A 22,337-nucleotide genomic window follows, 5' to 3' on the forward strand; every position below is an offset into this window, starting at 1 on the left:
CATACAGCATTCATACAGCATTCATACAGCAGTCATACAGCATTCATACAGCAGTCATACAGCATTCATACAGCAGTCATCCAGCAGTCATCCAGCAGTCATACGGCATTCATACAGCAGTCATCCACGAGCCATACAGCCGGCATACAGCCGTCATACAGCAGTCATACAGCATTCATACAGCAGTCATCCACGAGCCATACAGCAGCCATACATCAATCATACAGATGTCATAAAGTAGTCATACAGCAGTCATACACCATTCATACAGCAGTCATACAGCAGTCATCCAGCAGTCATCCAGCAGTCATACGGCATTCATACAGCAGTCATCCACGAGCCATACAGCCGGCATACAGCCGTCATACAGCAGTCATACAGCATTCATACAGCAGTCATCCAGCAGTCATCCAGCAATCATACGGCATTCATACAGCAGTCATCCACGAGCCATACAGCCGGCATACAGCCGTCATACAGCAGTCATACAGCATTCATACAGCAGTCATCCACGAGCCATACAGCAGCCATACATCAATCATACAGATGTCATAAAGTAGTCATACAGCAGTCATACACCATTCATACAGCAGTCATACACCATTCATACAGCTGTCATACACCATTCATATAGCCGTCATACAGCAGCCATACAGCAGTCATACACCATTCATACAGCAGTCATACAGCATTCATATAGCCGTCATACACCATTCATATAGCAGTCATACACCATTCATATAGCAGTCATACACCATTCATATAGCAGTCATACACCATTCATATAGCCGTCATACACCATTCATATAGCCGTCATACACCATTCATATAGCCGTCATACACCATTCATATAGCAGTCATACACCATTCATATAGCCGTCATACACCATTCATATAGCAGTCATACACCATTCATATAGCTGTCATACACCATTCATATAGCAGTCATACACCATTCATATAGCCGTCATACACCATTCATATAGCAGTCATACACCATTCATATAGCAGTCATACACCATTCATATAGCCGTCATACACCATTCATATAGCCGTCATACACCATTCATATAGCAGTCATACACCATTCATATAGCCGTCATACACCATTCATATAGCCGTCATACACCATTCATATAGCCGTCATACACCATTCATATAGCAGTCATACACCATTCATATAGCCGTCATACACCATTCATATAGCCGTCATACACCATTCATATAGCCGTCATACACCATTCATATAGCCGTCCTACACCATTCATACAGCAGTCATACAGCAGCCATACAGCAGTCATACAGCATTCCCTGATTCAAATTCCTAACTAGTTTATATTTTGGGAAATAGACCCAACTACATTCCTTAGAAAATATCACAAGAAAAGACAAACAGAAATAATAATGCTGCATGCGACTTGGTCACAACTTGTAATTCCCAACCTCCAACCAGTTAAAGCCAGACAAAACACTCCCTCAACCTGAAATTCCACCTCGTCAGCGTAGTCCTCTCAACTACGAGTTTCTTCCCTGTCTCCCGAGTGACATCAAATCAACATGGCCGCCCGCGGCGTCAACAGTAAACACAGACGCACTTCTTATTATTAAAAGAGTTATACCCTATATACAAGTATCTGCTTTAGATGATCAACATTCACACGTATTCGCTTCTTCAGTCTATAACACTAGGGACTATACAGTTGACTGTTTAAGGAGGAAAAGTAGGTGATAATAGAGCTGGGTGATATGACGTTATAATATTGCTATCATGATAAACGATGTCACGATGCTCTTTCCCGAGATATCGCCGGTATCATGATATCTTTTTATTACCTTTTCATTACTTTTATAATTATGAACTAAACGGAACTCAAAGGAAGCAGCTAATTGGATGAGATTTGTTTGTTGTTGTTGGTTTTTTTTGTTTGTTTGTTTAACTTAATCTTTAAAATTGAATCTTCTTTAAAACAAATTTTGCAACAATGCTTGTGTAAGAAGCCACGGGGAGGAGGAGAGTGAGGAATGCTTCAGCAGTGTGTCTCACCCCCACACACACACACACACACACACACACACATACATAGTGAATGTCACAGAGAGGTCACGACAAATATGCTCACCATCTGCGCTACACGTTCTTAACACCCAAAAAGCTCAAATTAGTGAAAACTTTTTTCAGTTTGTGTAATCTTTAAAGAATTCAAGCTGCTTAAACACGTCTAGAGGACAGATCTGAAACAGCGAATGAATCGATGCCATATCGTTCCAGCTGTCTCTATATGGTTACATATAGTGCGATGCAATATAACACAGTATCATTCGGTATTACAGGAGGAGCCATAAGCCACGCCTCCTTCTCCGTGAAGAGAAAACACACACACGATTAGTGTAAAATCGAGTCAAGAAAAATCGAAAGAAATGATGAGCCAGCCTGACCAGAGACAACTAGAGATGTTTGTAACACAGACGTTCTGATTTAAACTAGCATCGCTAAATTCAGCGTTTTACATAATAAGTTCAGTTAAGTCTAACATTAAGGATACGTTTAAAATAAAATCGCTCTGGCTAAAATCTCATATAGTTGAGTTTTCCATGTCTTTGTGCTTTAAAGTTAAAAAAGTAATAATAAATAAATAAATAAATAAATAAATAAATAAATAAAATACAGGCTGGTGTATGGAAGAATTCTGCCATGGAGGAAAAAAAAATTATAAAAAAAAAAAAAAAAAAGGTAATTGTGACTTCATATCTCAGAGTTTTGACGTTACGTCTCGCAATTCTGACGTTCTTCTCGCAATTTTACGCTTACCTCTCGCGATTCTGACTTTTTTTTTTTCTCCTCGCAACTTAGACGTCCACTTGACGCCGTACCTGAAATGTGACTAACGTCAGGTAACGAGCGCACGCTAGCGTCTGGTTGTCCTTGTCTTGACTAGCTGATGAGCGTCGCTCGTACTGTATCTAACCTATTTATCGAGATTTGAGAACGAGCGATACTGCGTTCTTTGCGACTCACTAAATGTCAAGTGGACGTCTAAATTGTGCGGGGGGAGCAAAGGTCCGAATGGCGAGACGTTAACTCCAAATCGAGAGAAATAACGTCAGAATTATGAGATTTAAACTCGCAATTCTGAGGGGAAAAAAAATATTTAAAAATAATTAAAAAAATAGAATTGTGAGACTCAAAATTGCGAGAAATAAAAACAGTCAGAATTGTGAGATTTAAACGTGCAGTCGTGGGAAATAGAGTCGTAATTTCCTTCTTTTTTGCTTCCATAAAAACTGAATCGATTGTAAAATAATAAAAAAATAAACACATAAATAATAAAAATAGTCATAAAATGTAGAATAGACCACACATGTATAAAATAAATATATATATATAGGCCTATAGAATCATATAAAATGACCAGAAGTCCAGACAGAGCGCCTTTTTTTGTTTGTTTGTTTGTTTGTTTGTTTGTTTGTTTGTTTATGAACACACATTTCTTCGTCAGTCTAAATGCTGCACCTGTACAAATATTTGGGGGGAAAGTTTTGTGTTTCCACGTACATACACTCTTTAATTAATTCACTGATTGATCAATTGATGGACCGAACAAAACAAAACAAAACAAAATAAATAAATCATTTTTATATAATTAATATTATTATAATAAGTTCATTACTTACTTACTTTAATTGATGTGTTTATTGAGTCGTTGATCTTCAGGTATCCTGACTGACAGACTTCCACAAATCGCATGCCCCCCCCCCCCCCCCCCAAAAAAGGGATGCAAAAAACCTGGGGTCACGTGATGCATCATCATCATCACCCAAGACTTGCGTTCGTGCCGAACCGTAGGTCCTGCATGGAGACCTGAGCTCATCCCGAATTGAGGAGCTCTGGAGCGGACTGCCACGTGTTCACTCATCCCTCCCTCCCTCCCTCCCTCTCTCTCCTCCTCCTCCTCTTCTATGTCCTCCTGCTTCCTTCCTCTTGCTCCAGGGAACGAATTTCCACTTCTGATTTACAGTGCAGGAGACTGAAGGGTAAAAAGGTGCGATGGGTGTATAGAGAGGAGAAGAGAAGAGAAGAGAGGAGAGGAGAAGAGAAGAGAGGAGAAGTGCTCTGATTTGGCAAACAGTAGGCTACGGGTGTGAAGGAGGATGGCGCGCGAGACACGGGATCCACTGGCACGAGCGCAGCTGCGCACTTCAGGATCACTTTCGAGCACATTCTGTGCATGACAACCTTGTTGCAACATGCAAAAAAAAAAATACCAAAACACCGAATACACTAAATGTGCACCGGTTCTCGCTGAGAATGATTCTTTTATTCAGTGAAAATATATATATATATAAAATAAAATTGGACAGAAGAATTGAAATCATTAGGGTTCATCCAATACTCGAGGGTTGCGAGTGCACCTCGAACTTAAACTCGAAACTTTCTGTATGTCACAGAGCCGGCAAAATCCCATGGAGCGCACTTACAGTACTAACAAGCTTTCTAATAAATCTGCACAGGAGGAAATAAAGCACTTCAAACAGTGATGTCATCATTTGTAGCAATCAAGCTGGAATAATGTAACAAAAAATGGTTACACTGTATCACATCGACGTGTGACTGTAAATATCCCTGTAACTCCTGTATCATGTTCTAGATCATGAATGAAATCCTTACCCTTACACGTTGTCAGTCAGTCCACAAGCACCGGATGACACACAGATCCCGAGCTGCTCCGGTTGATATCACGGCTCCTTGACTCGACTCTCTCCAGCTGTGGTTACTCCTCTGTCGGGTTTTGCAGCCGTGTTTTATCCGGTGTTTCCTCTCCCCCACTCGCCATCTGCTGGTGGGATTCCTCTGTGATACGTGCCGAGACTCACACACCAGTCCATGGGCGGTTCATTGACAAGGAGCTTCACTGAACCGATTCGCTCCAGCACACGCGTTTTAGTGAGTCGAATTATTCGATTCGTCCGATTCACCTGCTCCAGAGATATCTTTTAGGCCAAGTGTTCTCAATTTATTTATTTATTTTAAAAAATATATATATATATTTCTTTTTGGAATCGAAGCGAGAAAAAAAATGATCTCTTTCGTGAACGCAATCAAGAAAGAATTCAAATATTATGCAAACTGAGCGAATATTTGACGTTATGTTTGTTTATTAAAGCCGTTATGACATTTTTATATCCTGAAATTTTCACCCCTAGAACCAGCGCCAGTAGCAAAGGGGTTAAAAATGTACATTCACAAACTTATATTCCTAGTAAGTAGTTTTAGTAACATTAGAGATTAGAAACTGATTGATCGTGACATCTATTTGAAATCAAATTCCCCATGGACTCTCGGGGAGTTTTTCCTTGCCACCGTCATCTGTTCATTAGGGATCTCAATACGAATCGACACGCAGATATCTGTAACGCTGCTTAGTGACAATGTCTGTTCGCAAAACCACCGTATAAACAAAAATTTTATCAAAAAACTGTCTCTTCTTTGATTCTTATGATCTGATTCACCCAAACGACTCGTGTAAAAGATTCACTCAAAAACAAACGAGAAAAAATTCTCAGCTCTTGCATCTCTGGGCTGGGATCCAATCTGCATACTTGTATTCTTAGTAGGCTTAGTATTGCTTACTTATGAATGCTTTTTTGTGCTTTCTAAAATCATACCACAACACAGAAGTAAGTCAGATTGCAGCGCTGGCCCATGTGGATGTGGCAGATACAGTACGTTTAACCATTTCCTTAGTATTCATGTCACACTCAACGTAGCTGAGCCTCGCGTAACCTCCTTGTGTAATATTTACGATACAATATTTATATATTTACAATATTAACTTATTTACACTAGCGAGTAAGGTAAACAATTTGTTGGTCCATCGCACATAGCTAGTTAACTCACCACTGATTTTGTCCGGATTGATTTTTATTTCAAATAGAATCGAAGTGACAAAGTTAATATAAAACAACAAAGGAATCATTGTACAACGACGGTGTAGCGTATAGTAGAAGTATATCATCCCTCATCATTTAAACGCTACATTTAACACTGTGGAGCGTCTGTGAAAGAAGTTAGCTCCTGTTATCACTTACATTACAGATATCCTTTCATAAATGTTGAATCTCCTTACAGAAAACATAAGAACACATTTTTAAACTCTATTTATCGTTAGCCGTGAGTTATCTAGATCGTCCGCATATACGTCCACGTTGTTACTATAGAAACTATCAGAGCTGCTGTTATGGAATATTAATCAGCAACTTCTGGCCAATCAGATTCGAGAATTCGAAGGGCTTTAACTGCGCATACGTGGATTGGTCTGCTTGATTTGTAGTTTGTCCTCAATGTCATTTTGGATAATTACAGATAATTAAATCAGCTCTTGATGGTTCTGTCTCTCCTTCACCTTTTTCCTCTCTAATTTATATTCCCTTGAGTTGAAGTAAAGTGATAGTTATTCATTTTCCCCCCTTACTAAACAGTTCTATAATTAGGCTCTGTCTCTCGAGCCGAGTCTCTGGGTTTAGATCGTTCGCAGACATTTTAACACCGCAGCAACCGAGGCAAGACGTTACCCTGATGTGAAGTTTGAGACGCTAAAGAATTTTTACAGTCTTTGTTGTTTACTCACGAGGTACCGCCTCTTTTCACACCGAATTTAAACAATAGACTCTACACACACACACACGCACACACACAAAAAAAGAGTCGAATAAAATAAAATGTACACTTTATTACATCGTAGTGTAGTAGAAGACATCATTTTTTACAACCAAGCGGTGATAATAAATAAGTATAAAACGTTTATGCAACATGTTTAGTGCAGAATCCATACATAATTGAGTGTAAAATGATTTTTACACGTATGAGAATCTGTCATTATTTATATAATATTAATAATGTATAGCACGTTTCGGTATTTTAATAACCACATGCTAATACAGTAAGAACGTCTCAGTTTAAGTTCATTATTCATCTGCTAAATTAAGGGTGAATTTAGCTAGGATGTTTTGCAGATTTCACGGCAGAGGGTTTGTTCTTTGGTGTGTTTTGGCAACTAGAAAAACAGAAAGCAAACACTGCTACTACTGTCAAAACAATAATACAAAAATAACAAAGATTTTCTTTTCGCTAGCCTAAATATACAATATTTCAAACCCTACTATGTAGTATCTACTAATTCCTCAATATTTGGTTTGTCACAATGTCAAGATCATGAAGGGAAAAAAAACAAAAACAAATTAACGAGCAAGATCGATTGGCAAAAAAAAAAAAAAAATTAAAAAATGTAATATTAAAATCTCAAGAAGGTGTGATTTTGTTGCTAGTACGTCAAAAATAGTGTAGCAGGAATGATTGAATGCTCTTGATCTTTCCAATAACACTCTTAGCCAAATTATGAATTGTTATATTTATTGTTGTAATGTTTCACTTGTCCGGTGGTCTCGAGGAAGATGGTCCAGAGCAGTGCTTCTCAAACTTTTTTAATGATATTTTTTTGGAGCCAAAGAACTTTCTATTCCTGAAATTTCCACTCATAGAACACATTAGGTCTGAGTTGACTTTGGTCCTTGGACCCCTAAATGTAATAACTTTGACAATGTGACATTGTGATTTCCACCACTGGACCCCCCTGGCTATGCTTCACGGACCACTGTGGATCCCACGTTGAGAACCACTGGTCTCGAGCATGGGTTTTCACAACCGGTCCTAAAAAGCCCCTTCTGTCTACCTTTTCAAGTTGTCAGTGCTCTCAACCTACCATAGTACGCTAGACCAGGTGTGTCGGGAGCCGGAAAAAGCTGTGAAGGACAGCGATTCCTCAGGACTCAGGATTAAAAGTCCTATTCTAATGCTTGATCATGCAAGTCAGATTTGATACAATGGTCTAGGTGGAATTAGGTGTAGCTCTTGCTTGGTTGGAACAAAAACCTGCAGACACCAACAACCCCTGGTCTAGTCCTCTATTCCATATATCACCAGCTTTACTCTTTGAAATACCCTGCCAAAAGTCATATTATACACCAGTTGCATTTACATTTATTCCTTTGGCAGATGCTTTTATCCAGAGAGAGTCAAAATTGAGCTGAGCAGATGGTGGCCAACAGTGGCAGTTTGGCGGTATGGCGATTCAATCTTACGTCCTTATGAACAGTTGGCTAGAGCGCTAACCGTTGATCCACCACTGCCCTGGATTGCAAAATACCCTAATCACATTCCTCTGGATAATTCAAATGTTTGGATAAAGAGTTTTGGATTGGGAAAGAGAACCAAATTCTGATTGGGTATCGTTCTTCCACATTTTTAAAAGGTACATATAACTTGTGTCTAATTTGTGACTTTTCACCACTGTGTAACATTTAGTGACCGGGTACTCAACCAGAGGTTGTTCTTGTCCTGTAAAACAAAGAATGGTAATTTATGATCATTGTAACAATAGTTCATTTTTATCCCTTTTACCCCAAACACATTTGAGCCAGCCAATCAAGGTCAGAAGACTAAAACTCTGCAAGAAGTTAGACCTCCATGGCATGGCACACTTGACGTAGTCAGCTAAGTACCAGCAGTTTGGTCTGTCACTTTCCTTATTCTATGAATTTCTGGAATCTTGAATCAGATTCGTGAATATGAATCTGCAGAGTCTTCCAAAATCTGTGGCTTTGTTTTTTCTTCCAAAAATTGTCCCTAATGACCCTCTCGCTTGTTCAGAGCCGAATGTCATCAAGCGATGTTAGGCGTCTCCCAAACAATTGCTCCTCGTATTCAGAGAGTTGACGAAGGAACCCGGCATTTGGTGCCGCACAAGTGCGCCTCTCTTTGAGCCACTGGAAAGCATGAAGTAGAGACCAGCGGCGCTGTTCCATCAGGAAGCCCAGTGTCAACACCGAGCTGCGGCTCCGTCCCAGGCTGCAGTGCACTAGCACACGCCCTCCTGGTGAGCCCGGTGAACCCCTCAGGGCTGCTGCTATGAAACGGGAAGCTTCCGGAAGTGCCTGGCGAAGGTCCTGTTGGGCGTCGTCACTGAGCCGGAGTCGCAGATACCTCAGGACATTGGGGAAGGCATCTGAGATCTCGGCGGTGGCGTTGACCACATGTGTGATATGCAGGTTCTTTATGATGCGGTAGTCCTGTGCTTGCGAGGCAGAACCTTGGTACAGTGCCCCTTCCAGGATCTCAGAGGGATAGATGGTGAGGAGGCGGCGCTCAGACTCGAGCAGGACCATCCGAGGTGTACACAGGAAGGGGTAGAGCGAGTGGAAGGCCGAGTAGCCGCCCAGCAGGATGACAGGGTCCATGCCAAGGGCACTCAACTGGAAGAAGCAGTGCTGTAGGGTGGGGTTGTCGGCACGTGCCTCTTGGCTGCCTACTGTACACGAGAGAGGAAAGAAGACAGAGATCTATTAACGGACTGACTTGTTGGGTTCAGTTGTACATTTTTTTTTTTTTACTTGGGTTTGCATGGATTATAACTATGGATGTTCTGATATCTTAGATGTGCCTGGTAGACGGAGTTGGAGTTTTTGATCAGTAGAAGGAACTATTCAGATGCTTGAAAACACTGAGTTTTTGTCATTGCTGAAAATTCATGGAAACTTAAATGGACTCGCTCAAAACGACCTTGTATACCAGGGGACATCAATTCTACTGCTGGATGCTTGGAGTGTAGTATAGGCTGGTGCTTGACACACCCAATAAACATGGTAATTAAGTGGTGAGTTGAAGCGTCTTTGAGCAGGGGAATATCTAAATCGTGCTGGACTCTGGCCCTCTTTTTTTTTTTTTTTAACATTTCTACAAAATGGCATGATATCTTCCCGAATGGAAAAAAACTCAGAATTGTGGATTTTGGGCTATTCCTGAAATGTAATAATGGTAGTCCTTGGAAGGTCGTTGATTCTGATTTTATCATAGTGTTGTTTTGAAGAAGGATGTTTAATAGCCAGGACGTTTTCTTACTAGTGTCCTTACCAATTTCTGGAGAATCAATGCAGCAGGAAATCTGGGATCTAACGGAATACATAGCATCTGGGTCCTGAAATGAATCTAAAAAGTATTTGGCTTCATACCAGGGTTGAATTGTGGGGGGGGGGGGGGGGGGGGGGGTTAGGTTTAACTTTGTATATCGGTTGTCCCTTGTAACTTCTCAAATATACTTTTTGTATCTGTGGTACTCGGAGGGTTCTGAAATATCCAGATCTTTAATTGTTTGCGTATCATGGTACCTGGGCTGTGTCCTTCCTCTGCATAAAGCAGAATGATGGAAAACTCCTGTAGCTGGACGCAGCTTATCAAACAGCCAAGATCCGGGTGAATTACGGTCACGCTTGCACGTGCCGTAACCAGGTGACTCTGCTTATACCTGTGTTTCAAAAGAGATTAGGTACGTAAGTGGACGAAGGGTACTTCAACAGATACTTATGTGTGAAAAATGGGTGCAGCATGTGGTACCTATCTGCAGAGCGACAGTCCAGAATGAGGATGTAGTATGGGTCATGGAGTGCTGGTTCACCGGCTTCAGCGTTTAACAAGTTGTACACCTGCTGTGGAGTCACGTAACCTCTCTCTATATCAGCTTTTTCTGGAAGGGCAGGAACCAACAGCTCCTCTAAACACACACACACAACACACATTCACAAACATACGGATCCTGTGCACTTGTAGTCCAACCATGTATCATCATGTAATACATTACATTTACATTTACGGCATTTGGTAGACGCCCTTACATCCAGAGTGACTCACATTTATCTCATTTATACAACTGAGCAGTTGAGGTTTAAGGGCCTTGCTCAAGGGACCAACAGTGGTAGCTTGGCAGTGGGGGCTTGACCTCCTGACCTTCTGATCAGTAACCCAGAGCCTTTAACCACTGAGCCACCACCAGAGGTGATGGCCTTCACTAGAAGGATTTTTTGTTCGTTTTAATTAAATACGAATCCTACTGGAAAATCCGTGAAAACCCCTGGAAATGTCACCATATTGTACATCATTTTGGCTCTGACAGTTCCTCAGCCTCAGCTACAGCACTCCACCCATCCATCCATCTTCTATCACTTACTCCTTCTTCAGGGTCACGGGGAACCTGGAGCCTATCCCAGGGAGCATGGGGCACAAGGCGGGGTACATCCTGGACAGGGTGCCGGTCCATCGCAGGGCACAATCACATAAACACTCACACACCCATTCATACACTGTAGACACTTTAGACACGCCAATCAGCCTACCATGCATGTCTTTGGACTAGGGGAGGAAACCGGAGTACCCGGAGGAAACCCCCACAGCACAGGGAGAACATGCAAACCCCACACACACATGGCGCATTCACATGGTGTGAATTGAACCCCGGACCCTGGAGGTGTGAGGCGAATGTGCTAACCACTAAGCCACCGTGCGCCCCAGCTACAGCACTCCAGTTCATAATTGGTTTCAAATAAAGATGTGCGACTATTATTCTTTTTAATCCCACCCACACAGTTATAATTTTTTGTTTGTACATGCCAGCGATAGTTTCTAACAAATTTAGTTGGTTCTATTTCCAAAAAAAAATGGACAAACTAATAGCCTTATTTAGGAATTATATGCATTCTCATATAAACACATCATCATGGTGGCAAACCTTCGCTGTTAGTCTGAGTGCCTTGAATGAGGTCATTGCGAGAGGGTTTGACAATGCCATTCATCTCTGGACAGGAGGCGCTGTTTTCTCCGGGCACAGAGCTCCGAAGTCCAGTGGAGGCGACAATACGGCATTTATCAGACCTATAGGTAGGGGGAGGTATAGAGGGATTTTTTTTTTTTTTTTTTTAAAGAGAAATGGAGGAATAAGAGGAAAATATGGATTCAAATCTTCAAACGAAAATACTTTTTGTGCCATACTCCTGAGCACTACTGTCCCTTATAAGAGGTAAGCTAAAAGTCTACTAAGTTGTCTGTTTAGCTCATTTTATGATCATTTTAAACATGTCTGTAATGTTAAATAAAGTTAATAATAATACGCACGTCAAGGAACTCACCTGGACAGTGCAATGCCCATGGTTTTGGATCGAAGGCATTCGGGAGTCGCAGCCTTCTTCACTGCTACGGGCCAAAAGGTACAAAAGTCGACGCAACCATCCTGACGCACACACACACACACACGGCTGGAAAAGTCTGCAGTCGAGCCAAATCACCCTACAAGAACCAACATCCTCAACGATGCTGAGGAAAATCGAGGAATCCGGCTCCTGGCCATGGTGCTCGTTTGTTCTCCATGTGTAAAAAAGCGACCGTTTTTTTCTTTCTTTCTTCTCGTTTGTTCCTGTCCCCTTCCTCCCGTCCTTATTTTAGTAGGTTGCCGTGGTTATGCGGCAGCGTGAAGTGCTCTACATGAGCCAGGGTGAGCTGGACATGACAGGTCAGTGTGTCACACACATCCACATACGCGCAATGTCCAAACGGTGCGTGCGTTTAAGCTTTAATGTTCACGGGCACATTAGATCATGTCAAGCCATCCAGATTTCCCATTTCTCATCTCGAAAAAAAAAAACGTATGACTCCGTACTGTTTGCTTAAAGGAATCGAATACACCGAGAACGAGTTCTCTCCTTTAAAATAGGTAGCCTGTTGTATGAAGAAGTCCAACCTGCTCACGTAATGTATAACATACTGAGAGAGAGGGAAAAGACCAATTAAAAATAATTAAAGAGCTGTGTGATTATCATGCCACAAATTTTTCATACCGTTCCACGCCCATTTGCATGAAAACATATTCTTCTTATGATATTTCGTCTTAGTGTATAGTGTATACTTAGTTTGTATTCATTTGTGCCGAGCACCTGCTTTTGTAAATGTTCAGACATTGCCTTTTAAGACGCCAAATTCCAAACCACGGTGCTCTCTAGTGGCTAAAGACGTATGGATGTTTTCCCAAACTCACCGCGTTTGGGAAAAGTGCGAGTCTTCTTCCACAAACTGAGCCATTTTCCAAAAATGCCCCAAAGGCTAAAATGCATAGAATCTGTTCTGTTTAAGACGATTTCTTTTTTAATTTTCCAGCGCTGTTCTAGTACTCAAACATGATTGGTCAGAAGGTGTGGACCCCGGTTTATATTAACGCGCTCGTTATCATATCATACATAATTCCATAGTAACAGCTTACACAGGGACTTGCGTGAGGGACACTCAACATACACGGTTTAAAAACGTGTAATAACATGGTGACGTTTTCTGTAGGGACATGTTCATTTAAGATTTAGGGAAGGAGTCTCCAGTGTCAGCACTTTGTAACAGTCAGAGGATGGGGATTGCGCTTTATAGTTTTTAGGGGGGGTTTTTTGTCTTATTAATTTCCAGAGAATTAAGAAAGAGAGGCTGGTGAGTGAACGACTGTTAATAGCTGCTGTAACGTAAGTGATAATACGGATGTTACACGATATTAAATGTAAATATTAACCGATAAACAAAAACAGTAACTCTTCTTTGCACAAGGCCGTATCACGCCGTCCCATGTGCTGTATATCGGCATGCTCTGAAGTGTTTTATTCCTCTTATACCACAGCAACTCCTTAGTTATTCCTCTCTCAGGCTTATACTAGAACTTTATTATGTATCTACATGTGACGGTCTGTTTTTCTCTTTACCCGTCCTTGTACGCTGACATGTTAGAATGACTTCTAATGAGAAAAGTAGCTTTACAGCTTTACACTAGCATTTGTGTACTGTATAATAAATGGTGTACCGTATAATAAAAGAGAGTAAAAAGCGAGGGGGAGGGGGGGAGGCGGGGGGAGGGGAGGGAGCGTGTCACTCGCAGATGGTGAAGTCTGGCCGGAGAACACACCGACTTCATCCGTATTACAACACAACAGCTATCAGCACCAGCATCGAAAATACTGAAGATACTGAAAATTCAGCTCCTGGAACCAGAGTAACACTGCACAACACAAACAAAACAGCTCATTCTATACGCTCATGTCTACATTATGTTGTCAGTTTAATAAGTAATAAACTCTCAGTTCTGTACCAATTAATGTTTTAATAAGTTGAACTGTTTTATGTGTGACAATTAATGGTGAATGGATACAAATGAATGGATACAAATGACCACTAAAGATTCATACTGTATGGTATATTTTGTCACGTCGTCAAAATGTGAAATAATTATTGTAATTTATTAATTATATTTGCGTGTGTGTATATATATAAATATTGTGTAACCGCTTCATGCACGGTAGTCAAGATTAACATCTATTTAAAAGTCATTATTTTTGTATAGGCGTGGGTTTTAATGTTAAAGTGGCGTGTTAACCTCAAAAACACCAGAGATCGCCACCTACTGGCAAGTAGTTGTATTCGTGCGACAGAAGACGTTGAACAAAGATGGTGGACTCCGATTTTATTACGAATATACAACGTTTTCTCAGGGCAAGGGACTATAGTTGCTGTTGTGGTTGTTGTCATTGTAATTGCGAGTGCTAAAATGCTATACGATGTTCTACAGCATGAAGAATGTGCATTTGACTTTCTTTCATTTCCAAACTGTTGGTCCAAATCATTGGTCCGTTTGACAGGCCATTGAACACACAAATGCACGGTGTCTTCGTTAAAACAATTTTTTAAAAAAATAACTTTTACGGTAGTATTTATCATCCTTAAAGAAGAATACAAACAATTCGGTTTGTATTGACATAATTCATGCATGACAGGTTGTAATATTTACGATTAGTTTAACCAAGGACGTGACCGGTAATACTCAATAAATGTAGAACAGTGGACTCAGAAAACACTAGACATAAATGATTATAGAATAAAATGGACGTCCTGCGCGAAGCAAAGACAGGAACGCCGTCCTCCACAAAGTAAGAAGGGGGAGCGATGTACACCGTGAAGCAGAGGGAAGAAACGATGTCCTCGGTGACGAAAGGAGGCGGAGTGACGTCCTCAGCCAAGCGAGAAGGAAGAGCGCCATCTGGAGCGTCATTCTAAGCAGCTAAAGACCTCTCTTACATTGGCTAATGTTAATGTTCATGAGTCCACCATCAGGAGAACAATGAACAACAATGGTGTGCATGGCAGGGTTGCAAGGAGAACGCCAATGCTCTCCATAAAGAACGTTGCAGCCCTTCTGCAGTTTGCTAAAGATCACGTGGACGAGCCAGAAGGCTGTTGGAAAACGTTTCGTAGAGGGATGAGACCAAAATAGAAACATTTGGTTTAAATGAGAAGCGCTAGGTTTGGAGAAAGGAAAACACTGCATTCCAGCATAAGAACCTGTGAAACATGGTGGTGGTAGTATCACGGTTTGGAAAGTCAAAGTCCTGACCTTAATCCAATAGCAATGTTGTGGAAGGACCTGAAGCAAGCTGTTCATGTGAGGAAACACACCAACATCCCAGATTTGAAGCTGTTCTGCACTGAGGAACGGGCTAAAATTCCTCCAAGCCGACGTGCAGGACTGATCAACACTTACCCTGAACGTTTATCTGCAGTTATTACTGCACAAGGGGCTCACACCACATACTGAAAGCAAACGTTGACATACTTTTACCCCTCGCAGATGTGTAATACTGGATCATTTTCCTCAATAAATGAATGACAGAGTATAATATTTTCGTCTCATTCGTTTCATCGGGTTCTCTTTTATCTACTCGTGTGAAAATCTGATCACGTTTTAGGTCATACTTATGGACATGTAGAAAATTCGAAAGGGTTCACGAACTTTCAAGCGCCGCTGTACTGTACAGTGGGGCTTGAGTGTACCATATAGTTTATGACCTATAATAATATTCAAAACACATCTTATGAATGACAACACACACACACACACACACACACACACACACACACACACACATACATCGAGATATCGTTGTGTTATTCATTCATTATTAGATCAACAAAAACAAACGACAACAACACAAATGACACGTTTCTGGCCCTCGATTTGTGACTTGGATAAACTCTGTGTGTGTGTGATGAAGATAATGAATTTCAGTAGTTTAGTACTTGTTTGCCTATATGCGAGGGAAGATCAAAGTCCGTCCTCTTCGGAGTGTCATGAGGACTGCGGGGAACGCACCGGGACTTTCACTCATTTCTCAGGGTGGAACGTTTGGATATCCACGTCATTATACACTCGCTAATAAAGTAACAGATGATACGGTAGGAACGTTCGGAATACATCTGAGCTTTTGAAGCATTCGGTATGAGGTGGGAACAGTGAAGTGAGTATAATGAGATTTATTGTTCGTGTGCTTTTGGGTATTTTATATTTTACACTGGCGCTTTTTTTTATAAATCTTATCTAAGATATTGTCTATAACATCTGTCTTATCTTTTAGTAGAGTGCAAAGGTTTACACACCCTTATGAAATTGATTCACTTCACAACCATAGTTAAATAGTTAATGTTTGTGAAAGCGTAGTGTTTAATAGTGAAACAATAAAATGATTTAAGTTTATCTAAATGTTTATCCTGGCTATACATGGACTGTGTGTGTTTAGGGGAGAGACTTTATCTCTTTTTCTTACATTTCTTGAACATGACGTTATACCACAACGTTATACCAAATGAAAGAATGAAGTAGATAGATAGATAGACAGACAGACAGACAGACAGGCAGGCGGGCAGGCAGGCAGACAGACAGACAGACAGACAGATAGATACATAGATAGACAGACAGACAGACAGACAGATAGATAGATAGATAGACAGACAGACAGATAGATAGATAGGCAGACAGATGGATAAATAGATGGATAGATAGATAGACAGATAGATAGATAGATAGATAGACAGACAGACAGATAGATAGATAGATAGATAGATAGATAGACAGACAGATGGATAGATAGATAGGCAGACAGATGGATAAATAGATGGATAGATAGATAGACAGATAGATGGATAAATAGATGGATAGATAGATAGACAGATAGATGGATAAATAGATGGACAGATAGATAGATAGATACATAGACAGACAGACAGACAGACAGACAGGCAGACAGACAGATAGATAGATAGATAGACAGACAGACAGACAGACAGGCAGGCAGACAGACAGACAGATAGATAGATAGGCAGGTAGATAGACAGACAGATGGATAAATAGATGGATAGATAGATAGATAGATAGATAGAGAGACGGATAGACGGATGGACGGACGGACAGACAGACAGACAGATGGATAGATGGATAGATAGATATTTTGTTTTTATTACAGTATATCTTCATAACATTTCAGTATGGCGTTACAGACAGTGAAGTATTATTAAATATAATAATGTTATGAATGAAATGCATGAATAGGCAAATTTCAATATATCATATTTTATATATTTTATATATTAAAGTCAGATAACACAGCCTGGATAAGGGCCGAGGATTCCAGGCAGGAAAACCAGGATGCAAACGAAAACTGTTAAATTAAGAAAGTCATGATCAATGTGTCTTACGTCCCATTAACGATTTCAAGAAATTTATATATATGTATGCATGTATCTACGCATGCAGGAGCTGTGTCTGTGTCTCACGCCCAGGGTTCGAAAGCTCATCAGGACATCACAGGCAGTATGGAGACCTGGAATGGCTGCCTCAGATATACAGGCACCTTAATCTCCAAATGGTATTCTTACATCTAATTTAGTAATGTGGTCAATTTTAGGTTTGCAAATATCAGATATCAGTGTAGCGTTTTGGTTCGTCCTGGTCTGCAAGTCAGCAAGATACACTCACAGAATACTTTATTAGGAACACATGTACACCTACTCATTCATGCAGTTATTTAATCAGCCGATTGCGCGGCAGCAGAACAATGCATATAATCATGCGGGTACGGGTCAGGAGCTTCGGGAAATGTTCACATCAACCATCAGAATGTTTGGCGGTGGGGGAGTGGGGGTGATCTCAGTGATTTTGACCGTGGCATGACTGTTGGTGCCAGATGTGCTGGTTTGAGTATTTTTTATTCTGATTATAACTGCTGATCTGTAGAGTTTACTCCGAATGGTGCAATAAAGAAACGCTTTGTTGATGAGAGGTCAGTCGAGAATGGTCAGACTGGTTCGATCTGACAGAAAGGCCGCAGTAACTCCGATAACCACTCTGTAGAATTGTGCTGAGCAGAAAAGCATCTCAGAATCTATAAGACATCAAACCTTGAGGGTTACAACAGGAGAAGCCCACGTCGGGTTCCACTTCTGTCAGCCAAGAACAGAAAGCTGAGGGTGCAGTGGGTACAGGCTCGCCAAAACTGGAAGACGGGTGAAGACTGGGAAAACGTCGCCTGGTCTGATGAATCTCGATTGATGCTGAGGTACACAGATGGTACGGTCAGGATTTGGTGCCAACAGAATGAATCCATGGACCCAACCCGCCTCGTGTCCAGTCCAGCATGGTGGAGGTGGTGGAATGGTGTGAGGAATGTTTTCTCGGCATACTTTGAACCCGTTAATGCCAATCCATCGTCGCTTGGACGCCACAGCGTATTTGAGTATTGTTGCTGAACATGTGCATCCCTTCATGGCTACAATTTACCCATCTTCTAATGGCTACGATAATTCCAGCATGATAATGTCACAAAGCAAGCGTCGTCTCAAACCGGATTCACGAACACGACAACGAGTTCAGTGTTCTTCCGCAGATCTGAATCGGTAATCTCTCAAGAACGGGAGAATCACAGCATGAAAGTGCCCCTGAAAAATCTGCAGGAAGTGCGTGACGCGATCACGTCAACATAGAGCAGAATCTCAAAGGAATGTTTCCAACATCTTCTGCAATGCACGCCATGAAGAATTAAGAATAAGGCTGTTATGAGCGAAGGGTGGCCCTATCCAGTATTAGTGTAGTGTTCCTAATAAAGTGCTACATGAGTGTATTTTTTTTAGTATTACGGATTGACAGCATGTCCTCATTTCGCAGGATGAAATCACTACTAACCTTTATTCGCAATTCCTTGCTTCAGTGTACTGCTTAGCTTAAAATTACACAATACAGTATTATGGTTCAGCAACAGCGAGACAACTAAACGAAATACTGTGCTAAGATTATCAGTGAAGTCTGCTAGCAAGCTAGCTAAGACGATGCAAACATGTTTATTGTGCAGTTTTAAAAAAAAAAAACAAAAAAAAAACAAAGCAGCCAATTGAGCTAGCAAGCTAGGTAACATTGGTTAAGTATTGTCATGATGTCATAGGTTCAAGTTTGTATTAGCGCATTTCTCTCTGTTGTCTAATTGTTCCCGCTAGTCCAAACCGCTGCTCTTTCTCCATCTAACAGGTCGTTGTGGCTGCGGATACGAGGTCCTGCTTCAGTGTGTGATGTCTATAAATCCCTGGCCCCATTAATGCTCTACGCTGTTGCCCTGGTGGTTGTAGTTTTATATGCACTCGCAGATCAGCTCCATGACTTTGTGTGCAGGATCTTAATTCCGCAGTACTACTTCCCATACACCACACCGCTCGCGCTCATACAGGTACTGTCACTGTTTAACTCTTCTCAGAAGTACACTACAGCCGTGAAATATGTGTGTAAAGTTCACACGTTTTGCAATTCTACCATACCAACCAGCAACAAAAGAAACTTGGTCTAAACTAAGATGGTGGATGATCTAAATAGAAAACTATACGGCAGCAGTGGATTTGTTATCAAACCACTGATTAAGAAACCTGACTGTTACTTTTGTAACCTGTCAAACTACACCAATATCAAACCTGAACCTTATCTCCAAGAGTCTAGAACAAGTTATAGCTCAGCTCATACCTGTTTAGGAATCATACATATGAATACAGTCAGAGTTTAGGTCTCGTCACAGTACTGAAAAAGCGCTGGTTAAAGTAGTAAATGACAGATGACTGGCCTGTGATTGGGACTGCACTTGTGTTACTTAAGCTCAGTGCAGATTTTATGACCACAGATCACATTATTGATTATTGTTGATTATTTCCTGGCTCACATCTTACAGCTGCAATCAGAATGATTCGACCCCCATTGCAAATCAGGTTTATTGTCAAATTTTACAGACTTGCGGCTGTTTGCGATGCAAGCAAAAGCAATTGAAATAGTTCAAAACAGGTGTTGTCTCAAGCACACCTGATCAAATAATCAAGAGCTTCGTTAGTTGCACCAGGTGCGCTTGAGCTGGAACATATGAAATACCTGAACTGGCTAGGGGAAGAAAACGTATGAAATACCTGGACGGGGAAGAAAAAGGAAACGATCAAGAGCTGCAAGCAGATTTGTGAGAAGGCACGTTGTGAAAACCCCTCGAGTGACTGTAAAAGACCTGCAGCAAGACTTGGTGTAACAGGCACTGAGGTTTCAGTGAGCACAGTAATGCGTGTTTTAAATGCAGAAGGTTTCCATGCCAGAACTCCAAGACGGTCACCACTACTGACCCGAAAGCACAAGAAAAGTCGCTCAAAATCATATAAATAAGCCACGGAAGTTTTGGGATTCTGTTCTGTGGAGCGATGAAACAAAACTGGAACTTTTCAGCACGATGGATCAGCGGTGTGCCTGGAGGAAGAAGAATGAAGAAGGAACACTCTGTCCACAGTCGAGCATGGTGGAGGCTCGGTGATGCTCTGCGGCTGCTCTGCATCCTCTGGCACTGGAAACCTGCAGCGTATGGAAGGCGAGATGGATTCATTGAAGTGTCAGGAAATCCTAGGAGAAAACCTCATGCCGTCTGTGAGGAACAACTGGGATTTACTGTATATGTTACAATTAGCCCTAAGTTCAAGTCACCTGGTGCATTTTTTTTCTTCAAAAATCAAACATAAGTACGACTGGGTTTAATAAAATTGAAATATTAACTCTTAAGATAATTATATGAATTTTTTTTAAAAAAGAAGAAAACTAATACAAGCTGACAATAAGGTAAAAAACTAAAACTTGAAATATCAAAACTATAAAGCTGTGTGTGATTATATCGCTCCTCTCATGTGCTCGAACTTTGCACACCATCTCCTTCACATTCACTTACACTTTACATCCATGATTTAGGTAGCATTGATGCTCTGTTCTGCAAGGTATTGTAGGTACTCCAGATTTTCATCCCCGTTTTTCTCAGGTGCTCCTGAACGTCCTGGCATTGCTGGGTCTGCGTGCTCTGGGTGTCGTGCCACTGAATCCGTTCTCTCTCAGGCTAGCTGAGAGGCTTATGGTGCCTGCTGTGTGTGGTAGTGTCCAGTCTGTTCTGGCAATGTGGGCACGGGCGAGTGCACACTCGGGCTTGTTCCCCCTCATCGGGCGCCTCCTCCCGCTCTTCAGCCTGGCATGGGGTCACCTACTGGGTGTCAGCAAGCCTAACTCCGCCCACTTCACCTGCCTGCTCACGGCCATCACTCTCACCTCTATTGGAATTACAGGTAGGAGGACTGCGATTAACACGTACAATAACGGGGCTTGAGATGATCGGAGTTTAAGCCTTCGGATCTCAAGGCATTCTGGGTAATTTACCTATTACCTAATATATACAGAAATATATCAATGACGTGTGTTTGTTGTCAGCGTACGAGGGTGTGTACGACGTGGAGCCGCTGGAATATTTCTACTCTCCTCTAAGCCTGTTCCTGCACAGTCTCTCCCTGGCCTGGCTGTCCAATGTCGCCCAGACTGAGCGAGACCATGCTACGACTTTTGACCTCTACTACACCCTGTCAGTGACCCAGAGTGCCTTACTGGTACTGCTATGCGTGTTGCATCCGGACACTGCGCGAGCGATCACGCACGGCAGCTGGCACACCCTGCTCTTTCTGGGATACTTGTTATCCGTGCTCCTCCTGGGCTCTGTACAGATTTTTCTAGTGAACGTAACGGCGCTGAGGTACTCGCCGCTCACTGCGGCTCTGCTACACTCTGCCAGAGGACTCGCAATGCCGCTTATTAAACTATTATAGCACAAAGCCAGCGATCAGAGAGGACGCTCAAGCATCCAGTCCAGTCGCAGACATTTAGAAAGACATTTGATTTCATCATCAGGTCAAGTAAGCTAAATAATGTTTTGGAAGCGACAAAAAGCAGAAAATGTAGAAGCACAATACATAAAATCATACAGACACAGGTCAAGAGCTTCAGTTAATGTTCACACCAAACATCAGGATGCAGAATAAATGTGATCCCAGTGACTTTTACCAAAGATAAGCTAAAAGGAACGCTACAGTATCTCAAATCACCACTCTTTACAACCGTGGTAAGCAGAAAAGCAAAGCAAGATAAATTCACACTCTTAAAATCCGTATCCCGTGTTTATGTTTCTGTAAAGCTGCTTTGCGACAACGTCCATTGTTAAAAGTGCTACAAATAAAATTGAATTGAATTGAGGGTACACTGGTTACAAGTTCACCCAAACTGGACAGA

General features: G+C 41.5%; 3 protein-coding genes across 6 annotated transcripts in view; 1 reads left to right on the forward strand and 2 right to left on the reverse strand.

Annotated features, from left to right (window-relative positions):
* p4ha1b (prolyl 4-hydroxylase, alpha polypeptide I b) overlaps window positions 1-4,853 on the reverse strand; it is a 20,772-nt gene extending 15,919 nt beyond the window's left edge. For both annotated transcript variants that reach the window (XM_053632511.1, XM_053632510.1), the window contains exon 1: window positions 4,667-4,853. The gene's annotated coding sequence lies outside the window, so the exon portion shown is untranslated. The remainder of the gene's footprint in view (window positions 1-4,666) is intronic.
* Window positions 4,854-8,700: 3,847 nt separating this feature from the next.
* Window positions 8,701-9,967, reverse strand: LOC128613086 (probable rhodanese domain-containing dual specificity protein phosphatase). The gene has a single exon (XM_053633649.1). It carries the CDS (start codon window positions 9,289-9,291, stop codon window positions 8,701-8,703), a length of 591 nt encoding a protein of 196 aa, XP_053489624.1. The 5' UTR covers window positions 9,292-9,967.
* A 1,034-nt stretch (window positions 9,968-11,001) lies between these two features.
* Window positions 11,002-22,301, forward strand: si:ch211-248a14.8 (solute carrier family 35 member D3). Of its 3 annotated transcripts, none has more exons than XM_053633188.1 (5): window positions 11,002-12,389; window positions 17,490-17,601; window positions 19,254-19,449; window positions 21,049-21,346; window positions 21,489-22,301. In XM_053633188.1, exons 1-5 carry the CDS (start codon window positions 12,338-12,340, stop codon window positions 21,875-21,877), a joined length of 1,047 nt encoding a protein of 348 aa, XP_053489163.1. In that variant the 5' UTR covers window positions 11,002-12,337; the 3' UTR covers window positions 21,878-22,301. The 3 variants fall into 3 exon arrangements, with proteins under 3 accessions (XP_053489163.1, XP_053489165.1, XP_053489162.1); XM_053633190.1 differs by lacking the exon at window positions 11,002-12,389 and adding an exon at window positions 15,706-16,197; XM_053633187.1 differs by lacking the exon at window positions 11,002-12,389 and having other exon boundaries at window positions 16,367-17,601.
* The last annotated feature ends 36 nt before the right edge of the window (window positions 22,302-22,337 follow it).

The sequence above is a fragment of the Ictalurus furcatus genome, chromosome 9 (assembly GCF_023375685.1).
Source record: "Ictalurus furcatus strain D&B chromosome 9, Billie_1.0, whole genome shotgun sequence".
NCBI classification, from domain to species: Eukaryota; Metazoa; Chordata; class Actinopteri; order Siluriformes; family Ictaluridae; genus Ictalurus; species Ictalurus furcatus.

Excerpts from the sequence above, each read along its gene's own strand:
- LOC128613086 (XM_053633649.1), bottom strand. The coding sequence starts at position 9,291 with ATGGACCCTGTCATCCTGCTGGGCGGCTACTCGGCCTTCCACTCGCTC.
- si:ch211-248a14.8 (XM_053633187.1), top strand. The coding sequence starts at position 17,414 with ATGATCAATGTGTCTTACGTCCCATTAACGATTTCAAGAAATTTATAT. Across the intron at positions 17,602-19,253 it reads GGCACCTTAATCTCCAAATG|GTCGTTGTGGCTGCGGATAC; the intron begins GTATTCTTACAT and ends TCCATCTAACAG. Across the intron at positions 19,450-21,048 it reads CACCGCTCGCGCTCATACAG|GTGCTCCTGAACGTCCTGGC; the intron begins GTACTGTCACTG and ends CGTTTTTCTCAG.